At 32.9% G+C, this 26,685-nt stretch overlaps 4 protein-coding genes and 1 long non-coding RNA gene across 6 annotated transcripts; 3 read left to right on the forward strand and 2 right to left on the reverse strand.

Moving 5' to 3' along the window:
* The first annotated feature begins 367 nt into the window (after nucleotides 1–367).
* LOC101259896 (ABSCISIC ACID-INSENSITIVE 5-like protein 2) lies at nucleotides 368–6,171 on the forward strand. Its single transcript, XM_004249313.5, has 3 exons — nucleotides 368–1,758; nucleotides 1,842–1,913; nucleotides 5,677–6,171. The coding sequence occupies exons 1-3, from the start codon at nucleotides 859–861 to the stop codon at nucleotides 5,755–5,757; spliced, it is 1,053 nt and encodes a 350-aa protein (XP_004249361.1). The 5' UTR covers nucleotides 368–858; the 3' UTR covers nucleotides 5,758–6,171.
* Nucleotides 6,172–6,703: 532 nt separating this feature from the next.
* Nucleotides 6,704–11,166, reverse strand: LOC101260189 (co-chaperone protein p23-2). Of its 2 annotated transcripts, none has more exons than XM_004249314.5 (6): nucleotides 11,010–11,166; nucleotides 10,730–10,913; nucleotides 8,957–9,113; nucleotides 8,014–8,039; nucleotides 7,874–7,919; nucleotides 6,704–7,007 (listed from the first exon to the last, which is right to left on the reverse strand). In XM_004249314.5, exons 1-6 carry the CDS (start codon nucleotides 11,012–11,014, stop codon nucleotides 6,973–6,975), a joined length of 453 nt encoding a protein of 150 aa, XP_004249362.1. In that variant the 5' UTR covers nucleotides 11,015–11,166; the 3' UTR covers nucleotides 6,704–6,972. The 2 variants fall into 2 exon arrangements, with proteins under 2 accessions (XP_004249362.1, XP_010312189.1); XM_010313887.4 differs by having other exon boundaries at nucleotides 10,730–10,925; nucleotides 11,010–11,161.
* Nucleotides 11,167–11,781: 615 nt separating this feature from the next.
* LOC101260491 (probable small nuclear ribonucleoprotein F) lies at nucleotides 11,782–14,734 on the forward strand. The gene is made up of 5 exons (XM_004249315.5): nucleotides 11,782–11,889; nucleotides 12,856–12,943; nucleotides 13,056–13,093; nucleotides 13,716–13,780; nucleotides 14,457–14,734. Exons 1-5 carry the CDS (start codon nucleotides 11,884–11,886, stop codon nucleotides 14,524–14,526), a joined length of 267 nt encoding a protein of 88 aa, XP_004249363.1. The 5' UTR covers nucleotides 11,782–11,883; the 3' UTR covers nucleotides 14,527–14,734.
* Nucleotides 14,735–15,430: 696 nt separating this feature from the next.
* On the reverse strand, nucleotides 15,431–17,652 carry LOC101260778 (uncharacterized). Its single transcript, XM_004249316.5, has 3 exons — nucleotides 17,368–17,652; nucleotides 15,877–16,138; nucleotides 15,431–15,768 (listed from the first exon to the last, which is right to left on the reverse strand). The coding sequence occupies exons 1-3, from the start codon at nucleotides 17,509–17,511 to the stop codon at nucleotides 15,701–15,703; spliced, it is 474 nt and encodes a 157-aa protein (XP_004249364.1). The 5' UTR covers nucleotides 17,512–17,652; the 3' UTR covers nucleotides 15,431–15,700.
* A 5,613-nt stretch (nucleotides 17,653–23,265) lies between these two features.
* Nucleotides 23,266–25,217, forward strand: LOC138339080 (uncharacterized). The gene is made up of 3 exons (XR_011212119.1): nucleotides 23,266–23,398; nucleotides 24,231–24,271; nucleotides 24,994–25,217. It is a non-coding gene; the product is annotated as an uncharacterized lncRNA (long non-coding RNA).
* Nucleotides 25,218–26,685: the final 1,468 nt, after the last annotated feature.

A 26,685-nucleotide genomic window follows, 5' to 3' on the forward strand; every position in this document is an offset into this window, starting at 1 on the left:
TCGAACCCAAACCTTTAATTAAAGATGAAATAATCTCATCGTTGCAACGCCTGCATTCTATTCTCGTGACTCTACTTTGTTAGGGTGGCAATCTCAATAAATTCGTCTTCATACCATGACTCGAACACGTGACTCTGATTCAGAATAGAACAATCCCATCATTACAATGCCTATATTATGTTCTCCCGACTTTACTTGGTGGTATTATATTTGTTGTGGATGATTATGTAAGTTAAAAATGAAAAAGATACATTTTATAAAAATAAAATACTTTGGCATATACTATTTATTATTATACTTGGCATATAAAACTAAGGGCTAAGATTTGTTTAATATTAATTAATAATTACAATTTGAAAGTTTTCTTGAATTTGTAATTTTTATATAGGGAGTGTACATATTTTATTTTCTAGAGAGAATAGAATGTGGGTCTTTGCTTCTATTCTCTCCTGAATTAGATTGAGCCTCAGGTTTTTGCAGCAAAGAGCATACATGGTTTCTGGGTTTTTTGTTCTCTCATTGATGATGACTGTTGGCTCATATTTTGCTGCATGCAAGCTAATTTGACTCTTACCTTTTCTGGGTGTTTCTTCATTTTCCTAGGTAACACTGTTTTCTCCCTCTTTTTCTACCTAAATCCCTAGCATTTTATTCAATTTGATCTGGGTATTTTTTTTTTATTGAATCTGTTGATGGGGTTTTTTGTGATTGTTACTGGTAGTGGGAAATGGGTTTGATTTGTGTGTATAGGGTTCTGAAGGAACAAATGTGTTTTGATGTGATGAATTATTTGGATGTAGACATTAAAGATTAGAACTTTATTTGTTTTGTGTGTGAAAATTGAATTGATTTTAAGGGATGGGATCTCAGGGTGGTGGGGGTGGAGGTGGAGGAGGGGTTGGGGTTAATAGTATTGGTGTAACTCAAGCTCAAGCTCAAGCTCAAGCTCATGCTCAAGACCCAAAGACAAATGCTTTGGCTAGGCAAGGATCATTATACAGCCTTACTCTTGATGAGGTTCAGAATCAATTGGGGGATTTGGGGAAACCATTGAGTAATATGAATCTTGATGAGCTTCTTAAGACTGTATGGACTGTGGAGGCTAGTCAAGGAATGGGGGGAACGGATTACGGGGTGTTGCAGCATGGTCAGGATGCTTCGGGGAGTTCTTTGAATCGACAATCGAGTATCACACTGACTAGTGATCTGAGCAAGAAGACAGTTGATCAGGTGTGGCAGGATATTCAGCAGGGGCATAAGAGAGATAGAATCGATAGGAAAGCTCAGGAGAGGCAGCCTACTCTTGGTGAGATGACACTGGAGGATTTTTTGGTTAAGGCTGGAGTGGTTGCTGAGTCGACTCCGGGGAAGAAAAGTTTGGGGTCAGTTTTAGGGGTTGATTCAATGGCATTGCCTCAACAGCAAGCTCAATGGTCACAATATCAGATGCAGGCAATGCATCCGCTACCGCCACAACAACATCAACAACAACAACAGAACATGCTTCCAGTTTTTATGCCCAGCCATTCGGCTCAACAACCTTTGACTATTGTTTCCAACCCAACAATAGATGCAGCTTATCCTGAATCTCAGATGACAATGTCCCCAACAGCTTTGTTGGGCACATTATCGGACACACAAACACTTGGAAGAAAAAGAGTTGCACCAGATGATGTGGTTGAGAAGACTGTTGAAAGAAGGCAAAAGAGGATGATTAAGAACAGGGAATCTGCAGCGAGGTCACGAGCAAGGAAGCAGGTGACTTTTGAAATATGTTGCGGTGTTTTGAATATGGTATATCGTCGCCGTGGCTATTGAAATATTATCTTTTTTATCAACAGGCTTACACCCATGAGCTGGAGAACAAGGTTTCACGCCTCGAAGAAGAGAATGAAAGGCTCAAGAGACAGAAGGTATGTTTTTTGATAGCTACTTTCTTGTCAGAGAATATGGTAGTCATTTGCATATTTTTCTAGTGGTTCTTCAAGAGTGCGGTATCAGGTAATTTGTATCATTTACATTCTTAATGGTGTCACTTGCACTGATGTGGGCATCATTGAAGTGTGTAAAGAAGTTCCAATTCTAGAACACATGAGAATCAAATCTTAAAGAGATGTAGCACAATTTCATTATAACGAATTTTCAATACCGTTTCTGACATTATGTTAAACTGTTGAAACCTATATCGTTCGAGTCATCTAGGTTCTTCACTTCTCCGCAGAACAACCTCTCATATAATGATCTTTGTAATGCTGCATTATGATGAATTTAACTCTGGAAAGAATGTTTGTTGCATAAAATAAAAGAAACAAAATTATATATCATGGTTAAAGTGATATATTTTTGTAAGGTTAGAAACAAAATGAGTTTAATCATTTATGCAATAAGAAGAAGCAGTCACTTAAGTGCGTACTTTACGAGAGAGAAAAATGATTATTTTATTCTCATTGTAAATATTATTTAGTAAGGTCAGAAATAAAATGATTTCAATCATTTATGCAAATGAGAAGAAACTGTCTCTCTTTCTCATTTTGGGTCTTGTTTTGTCTTCCCTACTCTATACGAAAAGAAAATGACTTTCAAGGGTCTAGTACTGAATTACTTTTAGTTTTATAACTTTATTCCTTGTATCACTGCATTTCATTTTGTAAAATCTTTAAACTATTATATTGCCATTTTGCTGGTTGAGTTGCATAAAGGTGCAGTGGCTATCTAATGCTTAAAGTTCACTGCTTATCATGCCATGTCCTTCACCATTACATATGTTGCTTGGACTCTTCAAAAATGTCAATGGATGTGTGTCGATCCTCCGCCATGGGCAATAGTATTCTGTAGAATCTGAGCAACATAGATCATTACTTTTATCGACTTCACAGAAATTCTCATAGTGGCAAAATTGTAATACCCTTAAGGAAAATACCACCTTCAGTCAGTTTTGATGGCAGAAGGTATTTTCTGTAGATTCACATTGGAGAAGGAAATAGCATAATAGTTGACCATCAAGAAGTCTCTGGAATTTTACTTTAGTTCTTGTGTCCCTTTGTTCATTGAAATAGGAGAAGGTGAGGTAAGGAAGAAATCAGTAGCAATGTTTGTATGTAAAAATAAACCACATTCAAGTTTGTTCACGTGAGAAATAAGAGAAAGGAGATACATTTATGACTTAAATCTGAGGGTCTATTGAATACAACCTCTATATCTCCAAGGTAGGGGAAAAGTTTGTGTACACTCTATCCTCCCCAAGGTCCAACCCCATTCTGTGGGGGTTACACTAGGTTTATATTGTTGTTGTTAATCATCTAATCAGTATAAGATACATCTATTAGGTGTCAAATACAGTACAAATGATATTTGTCCCAATGTGGGATAGTATTTAACTTAAGAACTTCATTCTTATAGTATTTTTAAGTCTACCTTTAGTGGTTTTCTCCCAATATTAATAAAAATATTTACCTCATCAAGATATTCTAAACTCTACCATAGTACCATTCTAACACTAATCTTAACTTGCTAACAGTTTGTGGATTACTGGGGTTAGGAACAAAGAGGAATGAATGTTTTGTGAGATTTGACTTTGTTTAAGAAAAAAGGATGGCCATCGCATGAAAGTGAAGGCCAGGTTGTATCTGTCTCCATCCATAAGAATCAGAATAAAACTAGTATGCATCTTCTTTCTTTGTTGGAATCTTAAAATCTTGACCAAGTTATTCCAGATAAAGATTTGAAAACAAGGAAGCAATCCTGATGTTGACCTAGAATTATCTGCTCTCTTCAGGTTTCCAAATGAAAAAAACAAACCTTTAATAGATCTATAAGATATCAGACTTATCAACAAGCCAAATATTGTATTTTACGGGTAAGTAAAATATTATTCCATTTTTTGTTGGCAAGTGTTCTCCTTTCAGGTTGGCTCAAGGTTACAAGCTGTGGAGGTAGAGTCAAAGATTAGTTGAATGTATCATTCTCTATTCTATGAGAGTTTTTATTCTAAAGTCGTCTTTGGAAGGATAGAGATGAAGCGACAGAGTTGATGAGAGTTAGGAGAATAGAGGATTGGAAGAGGTAAGGGAGCTAAAGGAAATGAAGTGCAAGGAGGAGGTCAAGCGAGAGATAGCTATGTTGGCAATTTCACAAGAGACTGGTTGGAAGCAGAATTTGAAGGCATTGTGGTTAAATGAGAGGAATGGTAATACTAAGTTTTTTCACATGGTAGTGGTAACGAATGGAAGAGGAATATTATAGAGTATGGAGGGGTGGACCTAAAACCAAAAAACCTGGTCGAACATTTATTCGGTTGGTTCACGATTAATTTTTCAAATTTAAGTCCTTCAATTTGGTGATCGGCTTCAACGGTTCGACTTTTCTGTCAAGCTCTTGAAGAGCTTCTGGTCCCCTTAGCTTCGCCTTGGCCCAAAACCAGATTTTCACTCGGAAGATTGAAGAAGCTCAAACCCCTTCCCTTTTTCTCGCTGTCTCCCACATCCCTTCCCGTGGTTTTTTACTATGTCTTGTTTCACTATGGTTCATTCTACTGTTGCTACTGTTTTACGCCTCTGCCACCGGCCCAGTGGTCGCCCTTACCATTCACCTAGTGCAGTCTTCCTCTCCGTCATTCAGTGCTCATTATGTTGAGAGTGTAAGAGCTTTAGATCTATCTCTTTCCTTTTTGATAAATCAATGAGCCCTGAAACAGTCTACACTGCATAACTGAACATGAGAGTGCTAAGTTGTTGAGTCTATTTTTACTTTTGCTTTTCTTTTACATTATCCTTTTGTCTATTTGATTTCCAAAGTAGCTAACTTAACTTAAATTTTATTAAACTCCTTGTAACTGATCCGACAATATCTTAGTAAATTTATGTTTACGTGAACCTGAAGTCAAACTTCCGAAAACCAAATCAAACTGACCGACACCCACCCTCAAAGTATAGAAGTTAATGAATCAGTGATGAAGGGGAAGGAGGAAATGAGAGGCAGTTGTGAGATTTTACAAAGATTTGTACATGGTAGAGAAGTTGAGGGGGAAGGGATTATTCAAACTGGAGGGGGAATAAGGGAGTGGTTGGAGAGATCTATAGGAGAAGAGGAGATGAGGGTAGCAGAAGGGATGCAAAGCCCTTGTATCAGATGAATTCACAATTTCACAATACTTTTTGTTGCATTGTTGTAAAGATTGAAGATCATTGCGGAATTTCAAAAAATTGTAGAGTTTGAAAGCAAGCCTTAACATAAAGAGGGGGGAGTAAGAGCATCAAAGATTACAGGGCAATTAGTATGACAGGAAGCATTAATGAGATATATATCTCTACATCTCAATATTCATTAGTGGAAGAAAGACAGACATTGGATGCAGTTTTGGTGGAAAATGAAGTGTTTACTTTAGAAGAAAGAGTCTGAGGAACTTATTCCAGTTGGACCTTAAGAATGCCTGTGATCACGTGAATTAAGAATTTATGGAATTTCTTTTGCAAGTTAAATCTTGGAATGCCTTCTCAGATGTGTCTTTTATATATGTCATATTTATTGTTGAAATAGCAAGATAGTTGTTGCTTTGTTCTTGATGATCTGTTGTCTTCCCAAAATTAGAGAGCATCTAAGATAACTCTGTCATGTCCATTTCTTGTGTTTCTCATCTGTCTTTCACAGATTATGATGTTAATATGGTTCTACGTGCAGGAGATAGAGCAGGTGTTACCGAGTGTTCCACTTCCAGAGCCTAAGTATCAGCTGCGCAGAACAAGCTCCGCGCCCTTCTAACATCCAGTTTCATGAACGAATGATGAATATGTAGATGCATAGTGTTCGTTATGTCATTGAAATTTATGTTAGCTAGTCATTCTCCGTTCATCTCCTTGTTCTTGGTTAACATCCTTGTTCAGGAGACTGCCCTGGAGGCCTCCGCTGGCAGCACTTGTCGGGTGCCCATGTGATTGCCTTAGCTGTCTCTAGTTCTCTAGATAAGTTTTTTTCCCTTGTATGTACATTTTTATAGTTTTAACCTTGGAATTATGTGGAGGATATAGTTTTGGTAGTTTCCTTTCGGTTACTGTAAGCATTTCCAGTATGACTTGCCTTCGAGACAAATGAAAACAAAGTTCTTGTATGTTTCCAGTTGTATTAAAACGAACATGAGAGGGGTAATCTTCTTCATGGTTCCTTCTAGACTTGAAATCCTCAAGTGCTTGGCATATGGCTTTCTACAGCTATAGAAATTGATTTCAACTTCATTATTGTGTCTTATATGGACTAACCTGAAGCTTTGATTAGTTGTTTTTTAAGTTCAATTGTAAGGTGTACATGTTCCATGTTCTTTTGTTTTCCTTCATGTTTGAAACAAGAAACACTTATTGAATACAAATAGGTACATAAATTTTTAGTTAAGACAGTTGTTGAACAATTGAACCTCATCCTTAGTTACCAAGTGTTTACGCCAAATTATGTACTATGGTTGCGTGATTTAACGAGGTGAAAATGCATGTTAAGCAACGTTGCGATAGAAGTCGATGTAATGGATGTGTATGTCTATTTATTGATGGTATCAATAGCCTGAAAGCAAAATCAAAGGTAAATTTCACAACATTTCCCAAAGTATAGGGCCAAATTTGAACATTTTCTCTAGATTACATGATGTACTAAGATTACTGTGGTTAGCTGAAAATATTTTTGGTTAACAATCTCACTTCCAAAGCCAAACACATGCCCATGGAAAAGCAAAGTGAACCACTTATAAATCCAAAATCGTGCCGGAGAATCCCGTATTGAGAGGTAAAGCACTCTCTAACAAAAGTGACTCCTTACCGAGCCCGATAAGGTGAAACAAGATCTAACACATGACTTAAAACCAGTCTTCCAAATACCTCTATACATCTGAATACTTAAGCAAGAAAGTCATTATATTTAGCTTCCTACAAGACTAAACTCTAAACATCTCTGATGATCATCAGCCTCTTTCAAAGTTTTCAGCAGCTGGTTTTAATTTCCCCTTGCCTTTTCCAGGTCTGGGAGATCTGCATTTTAGAGACAAAATTAGTGTCACAATTGGGAGAACTCCATCTCCTAATAAATACTTGTTTCTATCTGGCTAAGTTGGATAGGTGAAATTAAGGACATTGAAATAGATGTATCAAAAGACAAAGCAAACATGGACTTTTTATTTACCTTTACGCAAGTAAATAATCAGAATACATGAGAAAATCAACAGCTAAATAAATGTCGATTTGGTAACTTAGAAGAGAGAAAGAAAACGTCAGGCAGATATTGGTGTATCGATGAGAAGGAAAAAAGACACTAGCAGAGAAGAAAAGAGTTATAGGGGGCCACTAAGTTACACACTGGGAGAGACTATGATTAAAGCTAATGTGTGTTATGTGAATTCAATGTACTTATCGAATGTTCATTTTATTCTCGCATCTAAGATGTCTTTTCGCATTACAAAAAGTTTCACTAAGTGAGGTTTCCCAGTTGGAATAAACAAAAGTTTAAGCCTTTGTTTAGTAACTTGTCCTTGTCCCTCCCATTCTCGTTTTCTCCTCTTCCGTTTCTCTCCTTATAGTTTATGTAAGTTCTGAATGTTATCCTCCTACACTCGTGCCTCTCCTTTCTCTCCCTTTCTTCCAATCCGTCTAAGTTCTTGTCTCTTCACTGTCAATCGAGTATAAAAAGTTGTTCACATAAGCAAGAAAATGAGAAGCAATAAGTTGGTTCTATTCCTCTCTTAAAGGAAATGACGGCTGGATAAGTATTTGACTATTTGAGAGCAGATGCATACTGATGAATTGCAAGGAGAGCACTGAAAAACATAGCATTGTCTCTGATGTGTACAACAAATTAAAGATGCATGTAAACTAGTCCAATCAGATAGGAAACTACTCACAGAGCATTCCTCCATCATCGCTGCTCTCGTCGTCATCTCCAGTATACTGAAAGAAAGATATATTCAAGTTAAATAACTATGATCAAAGTAATTGAACATTATGTTGCATATAATATTAAACAAATCAGGTTAGGCATTACCGCAACACCCCCATCATCAGAGTCCGCTGCATGGAACAAAAAAACTGGAATTAGCTTTATGAGAATATCAGGATACAACAAATAACGTTATAACGTTCAGTGTTCATCGTCATTGATGCAGAGCCGTAAAAGACAACTAACTTGACAGAATTTGATTATCACTATGGTCCGAGAAATAATAGGGAGGGAAGTGATGAAAGGATATTTAGAACTGGATCAATTTGAAGGCTTGGGAATTACAAAACGCAAACCAGCATGCCTATTTTTGGAGCACATTATCTTCACATTGCATCAATTGTAAAACTAAAATTTAGGCAAACTAGGTCCCCCCGGGGTTTTGGTCTAGTGGTAAGAGCAAAATGCGCAATGTGCAGGTTAGGCCCACATCACGTGTTGAAATATTGATGTATGTACAATCATGGTATTTAAGTGGAGAAGGGTAGAGGGGCAGGTCCATTATCCATCAAGTTGGTAGTTAAGTGGAGAGGAGTAGAGGGACAGGTCCATTATCCATCAAGTTTCAAACTTACTACTCCTTTAGTCAGGCTAGGAAAGTTTGATTAGAGACTGTAAGACTTCATAAACTCAACCACCAGTCAGATTACTAAAAGTTGCATTTTGATCAATCAAATGATACATTCCGCACCGAAAACAGAAACAAAAACCATTAAAGAAAAAACTAAAAGTACTGTTAATATTTCATCTGTCACTTTGCTCCTATTCCAAAGCATAAGAAAATAAAAGAGGAAGGATGGGGATGGTATTGAATTACAAATTGAAGATTCAACAGAAAAACAATAGTAAGATTGGCCGAAGGCTTACCAGCATTAGGATTCATTAAAATACCTAAGATCTCTAGTTCTCTTTTCCCTCTCAAATTAATGGAAAGATGGCATAACATTAATTTAATTTTAATGAAGCAAGTGATATGCAGCCAACTCACAATATTCTTCATCATCTTCATCACACCATTTGTTCCAATCGACCTTGAGGTATGGAGCAGGCTTCTCTTCAGACTTCAATATTCTTGGCCACCAGCCTCTTTGCTCCTTTTGGATTGAGCAGAGGATAATTCTCGACCCAATATTAGTTTTACACCGCTGCACCAGAAAGCACTCTATGACATCAACCATGACGATTTTCTAACCTTGAAACCATATTGTAAAAGGAAGAAATATCCAGTGCAAAACACAGCTATTTACATTTACCAAACTCTAGAAGAATAAGAAATACAAGCAAAGACAACTTGAAGTCAATAACATAGGCCAATGGGTTCACAGTCTTATACACTTCCCAAAAGTATGAAAATTTCTATATCCATTTATATAGTCCAAGCCCAAGGCAGAGGTTAGATCTATCTTGATGTAGATCCACCTCTGGTCATGAACCATTGCAAAAAGGTGTTACAACAGCAGTGATTGACTGAGCCATATGCTGACTTTGTGAAACCCATTAGGAACCACAGCAATAAACCAGGCATCCTAATTTGAAACTACTACAACCTTTTTCAGCAAAACAACATCTCAATCCCAAACTAGTTATAGTCAGCTATATGAATCCTTAATATCTGTCCCAATCTATTTGTACCATCTTATTTCAATACTCAATAACATTCCCCATCAATGGGACCGAGAATAATAGGTAATTCGGGATAAAAGGTAGATATACTTTTAGTTAAACGCGTACAATGAGCTCGTTGAAACCTCACTACAAGATTGAGGGGAAGGGAAGAAAGTTGAGCCATACCCCCTTACTTCCATATGGTTGACTGTTATCTCCTCCTTTCCCCACACTTCGGAAGGAAGAGATCGGCGGTGCATTGGTAAAAGTACTCATCAGGTTCAAGCTGCGGAAACAACTTCATGCAAAAATGCAATGTAAGGCTGCACAGATGTAAGACCTGACGAGGTCCAGCCCTTTCCCATTTCCACCCCGTAGCGAGAGCTTAGTGCACGGGATAGCTAAGTTGCTCGGACTTGGGTGCGAGTGTCGATCTAGAGATCGGATCCTTCATGAGATAATTTTTAAGATTCGAGGATATGGATCCATATATGGTTACGGGTACGGGGATTCGCCTAAAAAAATTAAAAGATTTAACAATAGAGTTATAAAACCCAAGTAATGAGATATTATGTGGAGAACTTGAGGAGAATTCTTCAAAGGAGATTAAAGGAAAATAAGTGAAGGCATTCCATTTTCTTGAATTTCAGCTTAGCTTTTAGCTTTTGAACTAATATCATCAAAACTATCCAGAGTTTCCCCATTGATGTTGGTCAAAGTATCCAAAATCGGTCAACCAAATCGGGCACCAATCCCACATCCAAATCCACATCGTGTCGATGCACGTGCGGTACCAAAAGCGAAGAGTCTCCAAGCAACTTAGCCAGACAGCCCTTACTCAATAATTTGGGATTATCCACACTTTCTAATCATATACAAATTGCTAGACAAACACCTAATATAAACATACTAACAACCCTGTTCATCATACTCAACACAATTGCTACATTTTTTTGTACCCTTTTTCAATAATTTAGGATTTCTCTAATATCTGTACATTTTTCACTTACATACAAATCCCTGCAAACACTGATTTAAACATAAACCTACCATCAACCCATTTCATCAAACTCAACAAATTTACCACAACCAATAAAATAAAACGAAAACCCAGAAAGAAAAAACAAAACTTTACAGAAAACAGTAAGAAAAACACCTCAGGAATAACATTCCCGTAAAGCTGGAGAGTGACGGAGAATGAATCGCCATTGACACCAATAGCAGAGAAATTAAAAACACCATCTGCGTCACACTTCAACGATACATCTTTAGCATCAGGCAATGATATAGTCAAGTAAACTTTCTCCGATCGTTGAGCCCAAAGTACTTCCGGTTGACGACTGCACATATTACTATTTTTTTTCAAAATTTTCACACAATACAACTCAGAAAGAGCAAAAAAATTGCAGATTATTGAAATTTATTCAAATAGATACCTCATTTCTGCAGAGAAATTGAAGATTTCAGTCGATCACTGGATCAATTGATGTCGATTTTTCTTCTGTTTTTTCGAGTTCTAGAGCTCAAAATTTTCTTCCATAGTTGTCACTTTCTCTTTTTATAACTTTATTTTCCTTTTTTATTAGCCAAAATAAATAAATCATTAATTCATTATTATATCTTTATATTACAAAAATAAATAATTATTGAAAATATTTTATCATGCTTTTATTGTGTTTTGTCGTGATTTCATCGCTGTCTTTATTTCTTTCGAGTGTAATACATTTGATAAGATGATTTATTACTTAATTTCTACTCTCTCTGAAATTCATCGTCTGAATTATGCTAAATTATGCTATTATTATTGTTGTTATTTCAATTTATACTACTTGCTCCTGATTTATACAATGTAATTTATCTGAATATAAGTTTAAGAAACTTTTTAGAATTTTGATTTGTCCTAATACATTGCGAGAAGATATAACTCTATCTTCTATCAAAAGTAGATTTCGATCATATACCCTATTTTTCTATATGCAGCTGAAATTCATGTAAATATATCTGTATGTATAAAATATAATAATATGCGTCATCGGAAAATTTTGAATATTTAACTTTAGATACGAGTTTTAATAACTTCAATTGCTTATATCTAAAATTATCTCGAAATGAATAATGCAAAATTTTACTATCAACTTAGGACATGGGCTCCAAAATGGGCTAATATGTTCCCATTATGGGAGCTAGGCCCATTTAATTGGGCTTTTAGCCCATTAAGGTTTATAAGCCCCATTTATATAGAGTTCACCATTTTCTTGGAACGATTTTTTCCTCGCCATTTTGAGAAACCCTAAACCTCGAAAAGCTTCAATGGCGGTAAGTATTCGATCTCATTCTTCAAATGACTGCTCTCGCTTTCATCTTCGTCTCCTTATTGTGCTGTTGATTTGTTGTTCTTCTTCGTCTTCTTTTATCATGCGCTGTTTCCAATTGTGCTGCTAACTGTTGTTTGCTGTTGACAAGTTACTGTACTGCAATTACACAAACTATTTCTGAGCGGTTTTTGGGTGCTAACTGCTATATTTAGCTTATTACAAAAAAATGTATATCTATGCTGCTGAATAATTGCATTAGGACTTTTTACTGTTGCTATGGAAGATAAGTTTGCGACATGTGTTGTGCGTCTTCGATAATTGACGCTCTTGTTTGACGATGTTTAGCATTTTCCTTCTGGAGATTCATATTAAGCTTATATAACCAATACTCATTGAAGTACCTTTTTTCCATCAATTTGCGCAATTAGGACTTCTTAAAGTTGTTATGGAAGATAAGTTTGCAATGTGTTTTGTGAGTCTTCGATATTTGACGATCTTGTTCGATGATGTTTAGCATTTTACTTCGGGAGATTCATATTAAGCTTATATAACAATACTCATTGAAGTACCTTTTTTTCATCAATTTGATATTAGCAAAGTACTTTGTATTTTCTGGTTGTTTTTAAGTGTCTAAATTTTATTTTGGAATGAATGAGTTTGAATTATTGTGAGCTGGATTAGAAAGTTTGTCAATTTCTCTAAGCTGAATTTCCAAGTAAATTGAGACATGGAGAGTAGATGTAGTATCGGTTCATCAATTATATAAGTTTGGTTGCTGTGATTCTTCTAAAGAATTCAAGGCGTGTGATGTACAAAGTGTATTACTGACGATTTATCTTGGCTATATTAATCATCATGGTGTTGTACCATTTACTCATGATGTGTGGATGGACATAAAAGTAGAATATCACACTATGTTTAGAAATGTTGAGTTCTGATAAGCCTCTAATATATTGTGTCATTGCAGACAGTACCAGTTAATCCGAAGCCTTTTTTGAACAATTTGACTGGAAAGCCTGTGATGGTAAAGCTGAAGTGGGGATTAGAGTACAAAGGTACTTAGCTTTTGAAACTCGCTGATTTCTAACACTGTTATTCATTAAGGTTTTTGAGAACGAGCTGCACAGACATTTAACCAAGTCTTTTTTTTCTCTTTTCTCTTTGAAGGGTATCTGGTCTCTGTGGATTCATATATGAACTTGCAGGTACTACGGTTAATTTGAGTTTTTGTCTGTATAATCAAATTGTCTGAAAAAACCATCATCAAGTGGATGTATATACTTGTGATATGCTTAACTCTTTGTTATGAACCATCACTGCTACAAATCAGTTGCATGAATAGCTATCTAGAGCATGGCATCAATTATATTGTATTAAGGATTTTTCAAACAGGTAGAAAAGATTATTTCCGAACATCCAACTCTGTTAGGAGAATTTGTGTCTACTTTGCAATAGTTTGGGACATTTGCCTCTTTTCTTTTTCTATTTGTGGATGGGTAATGGGGAGGGACTTTGTTCAGTAAATCAGATGTCTATAAAAAGTTGCATCAAGTTTTTCTGCAATAATGTAGATGATCAGTATTAAAGTAGAAGACAAATGGAAAAATACAGTATGAAATAGATCTCGAAACTAAGAGATGCAAAGCTCATGAACTGTTTCATGTATGTTCCTTGTACGTATACTGCACTTGTCTTATGTCCCTTCCACATTTTACATTCATCGTCTGAAGAAGTACCTGAGCTCCCAGTAACGTGCTTTTTCTAAAGATTCTGGATCTGTGCCTATTTGTGTGTAATTTTTTCTGTAATCATGTTTCTTCTTTGCAGCTTGCAAATGCAGAAGAATTCACTGATGGAGTAAGCTCTGGCTCTCTCGGAGAGATCCTGATTAGGTACTTTCATTGCTTCATCCTTTGATCTTGATATTTGGACTGTATTTGGAATCAGGTGCACATAATACTCACACAGTGGTAGGTAGTTAGTATTTTAAAGACATAGTCATCATATCCCCTCCTCCCCCTCCCCCTCCCTCTCCTTTCTGCCTGCATCAAGCAGTAGGCAAAAAAGCTGAAGAGACACATCTGGTTGAAATGGATCTCTCATGTATTCTTCCATAGTATGACATTCTCTGTTAATTTTCCCCCAAATTTGGTTCATTTTCGGCGTGGGAAGATGGAAACTTTTCTTTGCCCTGCATCTTTCTATGTGTTGGACGTCTCATGGTGGAAACCATAAATTGTTAATATTCGACCAGCGCTTAAGTATATAATTCATCGCAATTTAAAGTGTCTCTTGTTGCAAACTAATTCAATCCTTACCCACGAACTTGATTTCATGCTCCAACTTCCTTGCAATACCATTCTCTAATTGGATGGATCACTTGCATCTTTTCCTTTTAGAGAATGGCTGAATAACCAAGTTTGACCATAGAAAGTTGCATCGTTTTCATTTTTCGCTTGGGATTTTCAATTTCTTTTTACACATTTACGTGTTTATATGTTTTTAATTAATTGCATCATATAACAAAAGGTTGAAGTAGCTGCTGCTCAATGAAATTTTCATTTGCAGATGTAACAATGTCCTCTATCTTCGTGGTGTACCCGAGGATGAAGAACTGGAAGATGCTGACCGCGACTAGGAAGTGTATTAATAGTGACAAATTGATCAACGATTTGAATGTATCCCCGATTATGTGTTTTCTTAGGTGCTCCTTTCTGATATATGCTGTTGGTAGTCTGGTGAAAATATTGTTGACCAATGATTTACGGAGCAAAATGACTAGAAAGCTGTATGATCTCCAGATTGCTTTATTTTTGTTATAATCACAAGCTTCAACTCGTATCATATATACATGATTGATAGATTTTGTCCAAATTGAAACCAAATTATTTTTTCAAATTGTTAAATATACAAATTAAACCAATTTTGTTTCTATTTTGTCAAATTTTTCTTATTTTTGGTAAACATATAAGTAATTCATTCGATCTACAATCATTAAAGATACTATTTTGTCATGGGAAGATTATATTTGTTACTAAAGTGAAGAGCGATAAATTCACTCATTTCAGTTATGATATTAGTAGGAAAGGTTTGACAAGACACGAAGTTGAGGGATCTCGCAGAGGGAAGTGTTTGGTTCAAGGGATCCATAGATTCATCGTGAACATCTTCTCATTGGAAAGAACTAGGATCTATCGAAAACAATCTCTCAATCCCATATAGGTTCAGCGTAAGATTTGTATATACCCTACCCTTCTAAGATCCCGACTTGTGGAATTACATTAGACATGTTGTTTGTTACTCAGAGGCAGAAATAGGACTTTTAGTTTATCTGCACTCTGGACCACAAACCATTTGGTTTGTTGGGTTCCAGATAGATTATTTATACATATTATATGAAAAACACAAATACGTGGTTTGAGCCAAAGCTAATGGATATTGCGGATCATTCAGCCAAGTATTGAATCTTCAAGTAACAGTTGACAGCAAACTCAAATGTGAACCATGTTCATTCTCAATCTAACAAAGAAAGTGCATGGATATTAATGTGGCCTGTTTCAGGCAAACTATACCCTTGAAAACTATAAATTGTTTTACATCCATTCAGATATACTACATTCTTTGGTGTTCAACAGAATCAAGAACAAAAATGGATATACTTAAAAGGAAATTTCGCGGTATCTAACTGATAACGTTATTTCTCCGCAAAAACAGTTAATTGATACACAAAGCTAAGTTTGATTCAGCTGTTCTTGAATGTGTAACAAACTCTGCGTTTTTCATGTTACCTGACAAAAGATCAAACCGATAGATCAAGCAAGTCCAAGATGACCTCGTCCTCCACAATCCGAACACATTATGTTACCAGAACCCCCACAACCTGCAAGGTCAAAGTCGAAGAGTAAAATATCTGGCCGTTTCCAGATCTTTGTCAACAAGATCGAGGAAGATTTGAAGGTGAAGGGAATAGAAGAAGAAAAGAACTTACCTAAGCATCTAACTTTGACGATTATCCCTTGACTTTCCATTATAGAATCAACATATAGGCCCGAACCGGAGCAGGTGGCACAAAGGACAGCGCCTTTAGCTTCACACTCGGGACAATGAGGTTTGTCTCCAATATTCTTCTTGGCCAAGGACAATCCAGTTGGCTTCTCAATTCTTTCTTCTGGTACAGATTTATCATAGCAAAACAGAGATTCAAGACTGCTTATATGTTTGTGAGCATCACCAACAGCATTTGGCATTGCCTGCAGAGTTGACAAACATTTATAAATCATTTGCCAAATGCAAAGAGATGCAAATCCCTATGATTTGCTTCTACGTAAGAACTGAAGTTGGAAACATACATGAAGACAAATGTAATACTTTATAGTTGCTCCCTATAACATGTACGACACATTCACCCTAGGTAGGGACACTAATACATGCACTATTATGTTACATCTAGTCTAACACATGTTCTGTACTAGACAATTTTTCCCTGCACGAGATGGTCATGTTACGTATTGATTCAAAGGGTGGCTCGGGTATCTCCTAATTTAACAAATCATTGTGGCTTAGTTTTCCTTTGAAACCTTTTACACAGTCTGTCCAATGTTTCAAGAAGCTCTTCGCCACTCTAACCTTGAAGCACTTATATTACAAGTTATACTCCAATCGAAAAGGATGAAACCCAAAGAGGCGTATGCAAGCTGATATTGCTCCATATTTAGATACAAACATCTGTAGCCACAGAGTTTTTGCCCTATTCATTGATCTGCAGCCTCCCACCAGTACTAGAAAGCTCTATTCACTCAAATCACAAAGCTAGGTTAAAGAATTGAATCCCCTTATATAACGTGCAAATAGTGGCAATAAATAGAAAATCGTGACGATTTGAATACCTAGTATAAACTCCTAGCTCCGCGCCACTGTGTTCACTATGGTATATTTATCCTTTATATACAACACTAATCACTAATAAATACATGACCACCTCTATATATCTTTATGTCCTCCCCCGGTGAAGCTACACTTCTGCTTACGGATTCAACAGAACTTAGTAGCTTTAGCCAAGACCTCATATTTATATTTAAAATTTTCACTTTATGTACATTCATCAAACTGTCTTTTTTTCTAGAACTCCGAACTCATAATCCTAGCTCCATCTATGTTCTTCCAGGGGGCGGAGCTACACTTCTGCTTACAAATTCCGCAAAACCTTAATATATATATACTTTTAAATTTATCTAGAACACAACAAGCTACCGTATTCCTAAAACTCCGAACTCATAATACTAGCTCCGCCTCCCAGAAAACACAAACAGCTGTATCATTTTCTACAATAATTCAAACTTTAAAGCTTAAAATCAGGTTAACTTAGATTATTTATTTTTTCCTAAATGGGATCGAGAAAGCATAAAAACAACAACAAAATTGAAGAATTATGAAAGACTATCATATAAAGTATTGGAAACAAATCAAATAAACAGCTTACTCGTCGTGATAACGGAGATCCCAAAATGACATTGTTAGACAAATTTCTCAAATTGGGTATCGAAGAAAACGAACCAATCCGAGAAATTTGTGTAAATTTGGGTAAACTAACTGACAAACATGATATCCTTAACGTAAAATCCATTTTTCTACCAAGAAATTTGAAGCCCAGTTAACAAATTTAAAGATTTTGTAAATCTTTTTTCATCATTTTTTTGGATGAAATTCGTTCTTGTATTTGTCTCCAATAAACCTTGTAATTAACGACAAAATTCGATTTGGCAACTGGACTGATTCAACCCGATTGGCCCATTTATGAGTTTGGACCAAAAATAGGCCCACGTTCTAGTAGGTCTATAGGAAAAATTTGAAGAGCGAACGACGTAAATCTCACTGGTTTGAGCAACTTTCACATATAGCAAACACAAAATTCATATTTGTATGATATAACAAAGTTTGCATAATTGTGCTTCATAATAAATATGTATTATTCGATATACATATACAAAGAAACTAATTGTATAATTCGCTATACATATACAAAAGAAAACAGTTGTATACAAATCAAGTGTATAATTTGTGTATGTATAAAACGATAAAGAGAGAGACATAAGAAAATTGGGTAAGGAAATATTCGTATTGTATAATTATAAGTGCATAAGACGAAGATATATGTGTTTGCAAGTGTATATACAATTTTCTCTCGATTTATACACACAGAAACGCGGTTTATACATTTCATTTCTGTTGTATACACGATAGAAGTGAGGGTGGCGAGCGAGATCTGGGAGAGGGGAGAGATGGAAACGAAAATATATGTATATACAAAAAGAAACACATTTTATACACTTGTGTTTGTATAAAAGTGAGAGGAAGCGAGCGAGAGAAGGAGAGTGGCGAGCGATAGTTTGAGGGAGAGATGTGACTGATAAACAGTTTGCTACAGGGCATAATTAAATCAAAATGTGGTTATAGCATTTAATTTGATTTATTAATTTGTCAATTTTCTATATTTACTTGGCTTGATACATGTATTTCCGAAACATGTGAGTCAACTTAAATGTAATTTATTTCAAATACACATATGCAAGTGTGATTCACAATAGATACACTAACTCTCTCGCTCGCCTATTTCTCATGTATTTATATTTGAAAATGTGTCTAGTATCAAAAATACATATAATATATACTATAGAGAAGGACACTTTGTACTCAGTTTTAATTTATTTTATGTTTGTTGATTGGTTATTATTCTCTCATATCTAGATGTATATATAATAACTACTAAGCAATCTTCCTAGAAGGTGACTAGGACTTTACATGCTATTTAAATTGTAAATATTTCATTATGGAATGGTAAAAATTCACAGTTTATTGAAGTTTTGTGAGTAGCTATAGTCATTATTTCTCTTGAAATACTTTTCAAAGCTATTTTTAAAATGTTATATCTCGAGTTTGAAGTAAAAAATTATGAATTCAATTGCTTAAACAATTTTTTTTTAATTAATAAATTACAGTTCTTGGCTACTTGCATTTGATGGTTTTGGTGTGCTTGGTTTTGACTTGAATTAGTATTTAAAAATACTCATAAAATAATTTTGGGATAGTTAGATTATAATGTCAATTTAATTTACAATTCTCTTGATGACCTACTTGAAAAGGATATTAAAACTTTGGAGAATGTACTTGATAAGGATTAAGGAAGAAGCAAACAAACTACAAAGAGATATTTTAGTTTATTTCAACTCAAAATTTGGAAAATGATATAAAATCGAGTTTAATATTAAAAAAAAAATAAAGTTGATTTTATGTAACTTATAAAATTACGTATTCAAATTATGAAAATAATTATCAATATTTGTATTAGGATAGACAGTTTACTAGATTCATTACACTTTTTGAGATACGTTCCTTTTTTGAATTATGTCAATACGGATGTTCTGTACACTAAGCTGCTAAAATTAACCTCTTGTTCTTTCCACCAATAATATTGTCGCATGAACCAAAATTAAACGTGAATCGAGAATTTAAAATTTATGAATTAATAACCTAATTTTATCATTTATAATATTACATTTCAACAACATAATTTTTTTCTTTCATTGCCACCATTATGAATAATTAACAACATGTAATTAATTAGTGGTGCCAGTTTGTTGAAGAAGCTGTCTAAATATTATAAAAATGTCATACTGACTATGTGATAAAAAAAAAAATTTAGGGAAGTGGGGAAAAAAGTCTACTAAAATTTTATATATATATATATTTGTGCAATATATTGTGGTTGTTGGGAGGTGATTTCTTATCTAATGAAAAGGAACTAGAAGTTGACTTTTTGTTATTAAATTATATTTATAACTTCTATTTAATTAAATCACACCATTTAAAACTTCTGAAAACTTGTCTTGTTTTGCTAAAATTATTCATTTTATTAAAAACAAAAATGGTGCAAAAAATTGGTTTCCATCTTCTTCTATTGTTCATCTTTGCTACTATCATTTCAACTGCCTCATCATCAAGTAAGTTTTCATCAAGTTTTTTTTAGCGTTCGATTAATTCTACGAAGTACTTATCTTTCATCGTTATAAATTTTGAATAGTTTTATTCATGATAACTCAAACAAATAGATAAATTTACTTAATATTTTTTTTTTGTATGAATTTGAATCGAAATTTTATGATTTGATTCTCAATTATCAAAATGTATTTTTTTTTAATAAATGGATCTAATTTGAATTCTATGAAATTATAATGATCACTATCTTATTATATTTATACTATTTTTTGTGTGTGTATGTATATGTAACTTGAGTTGAAAGCATGATGAATTCAGTTAAACTCGTAAAATTTAATCTATTTTAAATCAGTTGATAACTAATTTTTGTGTTGACTTCTAAAAAAAAAGCAATGATTTTACCTTTTTTTTAAAATCAAGAATTTGCACAATATGGATGTTTTATGCATTTTACACCAAATTAACAATTTAATCTAATAATTGTTTATCTAATTACAGGAATTCTCAAGGAATCCATTGATGAAACTTCTGACTTTGATTTACCATCCCAGGTTTCCTCCCTCTCTATCTTGCAAAATAAATTATTTAAATTATAGCGAGCGTTTGAATATAAAATTTATGAAATAAAGAAAATGTATATATATATACGTTTTTTGTATTTGAACGTGAATACAAATTAGAGTTGTTTGTGAAGTATTTAAACGTGAATACTTGCATATATATATATATATATATATATATAGATAGATAGATAGATAGATAGATAGATAGAGTTTGGAGCCTGAAGTGTATAAAATATTAACAAAAATTCCAAAATGGTATATAAAATTTTATATTAACCAAAACGGCAAAATTGCTGGAACAACATCGATTTACTTCACCGGAAAAAGCAAAATCGTTGCTACTGCAGCGATTTTGCAAAATATGATTATTTTTTTTATGTGATTTGCAAAACAATGATTTGAATTTTTTTTTAAAAAAATTACATTTTGCAATATCGTTGTAGTAGCAGCGATTTTGCTTTTTCTGGTGGAGTAAATCGTTTTTGTTCCACTGATTTTGCCGTTTTGATTCATATAAAATTTTATATACCATTTTAAAATTTTTATTAATATTTTATACCATTTAGGCTCCAACTCTCTCTCTGTATATATTTGCAAGTATTCTAAAGTTAAAAAAATTGTTAAAACGACCTTTTTTGGAGATCTTTTTAATTTTGAAATTCAAATTGAAATTGTATTCCAAAATAATATACTCATTTTGGATGAATAAATTTTCGACGAAATTTCCATTTTTGTAAAAGTCTAGTGGAATATATGTTTTCTTGTTGGGAGAAATTGATTTCAACCCCAATACTTATTTGCCGATTATAATATTATGTTCAAGTATGCGATCATTATATTTTTTACCTAAACACGACTATACGAAATATAATTTTTAATTACTTAATTATATTATATCTCGATAAAATTTATTTATAATTTTCAATTTTTTTCTTTCTTGTATATAATTTAGGATACATCAGACCTAACAGATGAAGAGTTATCTATAGCAAGGAGAATAGATTTGGTGTTAGACTATGCTAATGCTGGAGCAAATGATCAACATAAACCAAAACCATGAATAACATTTATGGGTCGTTCGATATTCGGGATAAGATGAAATATCTTGAGATAAATTTATATCGTTAACTATATGAACATAGTAAAAATATAATCTCAAATTTATTTTAGGATATTTCACCTTGTCCCATCAAATCTGTGATTATTTTATCTCAATTCTTAAAATAATAATTTAATCTGCGTATCAGACGATTCGAGGAATTACTTGGTGTCTCTTGTTTTTCTCATTGTTTATCTCTTTTTCATGCATGTAATAAAAATTCGATTATGGAGGTTTTTTTTTGTTGGTTCAATTCCTTTTAATTTGTAATTTTTGTACTATATTATTATTTTATGAATATTATTTTGTAAGGGTGAAAAATTAAAGAAAATAGTATTTCCAAATAATTTAACGATGGTTAGTATACAAACGGGCAAGTGAAAATTATAACTATAATATATTAACAATGGTTAGTATTGACAAACGGGCAAGTAAAAATTATAACTATATACTTATCAAGCTGAAAATAATGATAAAATAATTATATACATAATACATAATAAATGCATATCATGTGTTTAAATTAATAGTTTATTTTACTTAATCATAATTAATTTACATGTGTTTTACTTCATTAAATCATGTAGTGCATTGATTTGATATAAACATCGTGTGCGGATAAGTTTTTTATGTCTAAAATTTACTTGCACAAGCAAATACTAAACTTAGACATGATAAAGTTGATATACATAATTCTTTTATTACACGTGTGTAGTGTGCAAGGGCCAAATTAGAAGTTTGACGTATGAATTTGATTTTGATATAAATCAATTACTCTTAATTTTGAAGATGAAATATGTATCAAACTCATAATTAAATTATTTACATTTGCAAACACATTATTATTATATTATAAATTATTATTAGGGTTTAGAATTTAGAATTTAGGGTTTAAGATTTAGAAAAAGGAATACTGATTGAGTGGGTCAGGTTTGAGTTATATTAATAGGTGAGTCAAAAAATAAAAGTAATGTGTATTAAAGTATAATACGAGAAATATATTAGAATCAAAAAATATAATAGGTGAAATATATTTGGAAACGATAACTCAAACGAGGGATATATTTAAACTTGTCAACTATTTTTGTTAGTACAACGGAATACCTTTTTCCATTTTTCATATGTAGAATTTAAAATAAATTTAATCAGCATTTCAACAACTTAATTCCTTCTTTGTTTTTCTTGCCACCATTCTTATATTTGGTATTGTATTAATATTTTTTAATATTTGATGGTGAGCGATAATTAATAGCGAAATTAGGACTTTCAATAAGATACATGGAGTAGTCGAAGAAGATTCGGCATCTACTATATATACATAGAATATTATTTAAACTATGTATAAAGTATAATTTTCAATCGAATGGGGTTCGGATGAACCCTCTTGTACCAAGGTTGCTCCGTCCCTGGCGAAAATCTATCATAAACAAACTATCTCTAGCTTTATAAAATGGGAGTTGGACCGTACATGTACTATTCTTTTCAAATCACTTGTAAAATTATATCGAATGTGTTATTATTTTTTTTAAAAATAAAATAAAGTAGGTATAAATATAAATTGAGAAACATGTTAATTAGTGGTGCCAGTAGCTGTCTAAATATTCGAAAATGTCACAACTATGAGACAAAATTAATTTAGGCAAGTGGGTAAAAAAGTCTACTCAAATTTTTAATTTTCTTGTATTAAATTATTTTTATAACTTCTATATAATTAAATCACCCCAACTCAAGTCTTCTAAAAACTTTTATTTTGCTAAAATTAATTGATCATTGAAAAAAAATGGTGCAAAAAGTTGGTTTGTACCTTGTTTTATTGTTCATCTTTGCTACTATCATTTCAACTGCCTCATCATCAAGTAAGTTTTCATTAAGTTAATTCATATATATAGCAACTATACATATATTTATCAAAAGCATTTTTTGAAATTATATATACATATATAAAAGACACAATTTGCATGTATTTGACTAATTTTACGAGGTATTTATTTATTAATTACCTTTGTACACAATATATATTAAATCGAACAACATGTTCAATCACCATATTTTGGATCTTGAAATTAACTAGGCTTTGTTGACAAGAAGTGATGATTTAGAAAGACTCTTTTTTTATAAATCGTGATTGATCATCATATTCATAGTCTTATTTTCTTTTTGTCAAATTTTAATTTTATTTTACTTCTCCCTGATCAACTAGACTCTTTTTTCTGTCCTCCGGCCTCCAGCTTTATTTCGTTCCTTTTTTTTACGGTTGCTTAAATGAAGATCATGAATCTAGAATAATGAGTTTCAAAGAAAAATAATGCGTCGAATAATTAGTCTAATGTATATATATAATTAGTCCAAACTTATCATGACACGATATTATAACAAGTCATGTAAAAATTTTTTGAAATAATTTACTTTTACCAATAAGACTATAGGCTAAAGAGAATAGGTTGAGTTTGATACACGCTTGGCTTTCGCTGGAATTTAAACCTGAAATGCTATGATTTTAGATTGACGAAGCATAAAGAGTATATATTATCATATAAATATACGTATATCGTGTCCTGATTTATTTATATTTTGTATATCTATACAAAATTTTGAGCCGATAATTTAATAAATTCAGTTAAATTCACAAAAACCGTTGTAAATCAGTGCTTTTTATTTTGATTTTAATTTTTACATATGCATTGACAGGAATTCTCAAGGAATCTATCGATGAATTACCGGCCCAGCAGGTTCCCATTCTCTCTTGTAAAACAATCATTAATAGAGTTAATGATGAGATTAGAAGCTAATTAGTCATGCATTGTATATTCCATTTTTACATGACACTTTTTATTTCTCGAGGGTCAAACAGTTTAATTTTGACAGAATATGCAATTTGCATATGAAAATTTTTAAATTTTTTGAAATGAAACTATATAATTATTAACTACGTAAAGAGTATTACAAGTTACAATAAGTGATAATTCAAAATGTTAAAATGAAAAACTTACGATAAAAAATAGATTTGTTTGAATCTCAAAATACAAAAAGTGTCACATAAATGGGACGAAAGGAGTATTTATTTTTAAATGTAATTAATCAATAATATTACGTATTAATATGTGTATGTGTATTTGTCAAAATAGACATAACATATATATTTTTTCATGTTCGATTAGTCAAAATCTTTGAAAATATTATTTTTAGTAAATTTATTTAAAAAAATAAGAAATGACTTTTCTAACGAAGATAAAAAAAACAAATTCCAAAAATAATATTTCATATTGTTAGTGATCATGTCTTCCTCATGCACCCTCCAACACATTCAACTTCACTCTAAGCCTAACGCTCACAATTATATTTTCACCTCCACATTTTATCATATTTATTTAAATTATATAAATTATTTAAAATAATATTTTTTATTTACGTATCGCGAAAAATGTAGTAATATTTTTTTTTTCATATATAGGATGAGAGCTATATAGAAGTGGATGATGCAGAGTTCTCTATAGCAAGGAGAATGGATTTGACATTAGACTATTCTTGGGTGCGGAGAAGAGTACCATCAACCCCACAACCTTAGGATAATATTATTTTCTCCGTTCGTTTTTACTTGTATGTCATATTATTTTGAAATGTCGAATAATGTTTGTCAAGTTTATAAAATAAATGAATAATTTGTCATTTTATGTATATTTTATTCATGTTGTCATATATTATTCATTTTCAATGTTTAAATTATTTTATATTTAATAAGAGTGATTTGGTAAAATTACTTTTATTGTTTACGTCTTAATCTCTATGTCCAGTCAATAATAGACAATTATTATTAGATAAAGAGTGTACTAATAATATTACTTTTATGTTTTTTTTTCATTGTTTATTTAGCTCTTTTTTCTCAAATGTAAAATTTAAAATGAGAAGCTTTCACATATAGCCATTCAAAATAGCATAATTATTCTCCATAGCTATAGTTTGATAATTACAATTCGTAGATACATGTTATAGGGAGGAGAGAGACGAGCGAGATTCGGAGAGAGGTGAATTATATATGTATATCGATAAGATAATTGTATATTATACATATGTATTTATATATATGGCAAGCGAGATTGAGAGAAAGAGGATAGAGATGAGGGAGATTGGGACGGGGAGGATAGAGATGAGGGAGATTGGGAGAGGGAGGAGAGTGGGAGAGGTGAATTTTTCTATGTATATCAATTAGATATTGTATATTATACATATGCATTTGTATATATGGCAAGCGAGATATGGAAAGGGAGGAGAGAGGCGAGCGAGATTGGGAGAGGGAGGAGAGTGGGAGAGGTGAATTTTTCTATGTATATCAATTATATATTGTATATTATACATATGCATTTGTATATATGGCAAGCGAGATATGGAGAGGGAGGAGAGAGGCGAGCGAGATTGGGAGAGGGAGGAGAGAGGCAAGCGACAGAGGGCACAAATTGGGAGAGAGGTGAATTGTGTATGTATATCGGTTAGATAATTATATATTATACAATGTGTTGTATATTCTAGCGAATTATACACATACAAATGTGGTTAATCATACAAACTCGAAGTCAGCCCATTTAATTAATGTATAATGTTAATTGCGAATGATAATTATAGCAAGTTATAGCTATGGTGAGTAATAAAATAATATAAATTTGCTTAACGACATAATTTTTCCTTTAAAAAATAAATAAAATCAGAATATCGCAATTTCAACAACTTAATTAATTACTTATTTGTTTTTCTTGCCACTATTCTTCTACTTTGTTTTTTATTATACGACTTTTTCAGTATTGTATTAATTCCTTTCAATACTCCACATTGATATATTTTACATGCGTCGAAATTTTATTAGAAACAAACAATATCTAACTTAGTATAAGTTTATGTATATATTATCTTTTTCAAATATCGCTTATGAAATTATATTAAATATATTGTTATTGTTCTTTTCGTCGGTTGCCACCGGTGTAGGATTACAAGTTAATTATGGAGTATATATGAATAATTAAATTAATAAACATGTTAATTAGTGGTACCAGTTTGTTAATGTAGCTGTCCGAATATTCGCAAATATCATAAATATTTGACCAAAAAAACTAATTGAGGCAAGTGGGTAAAAAAGTCTACTCAAATTTTAAAT

The sequence above is a fragment of the Solanum lycopersicum genome, chromosome 10, assembly GCF_036512215.1.
Source record: "Solanum lycopersicum chromosome 10, SLM_r2.1".
NCBI classification, from domain to species: domain Eukaryota; kingdom Viridiplantae; phylum Streptophyta; class Magnoliopsida; order Solanales; family Solanaceae; genus Solanum; species Solanum lycopersicum.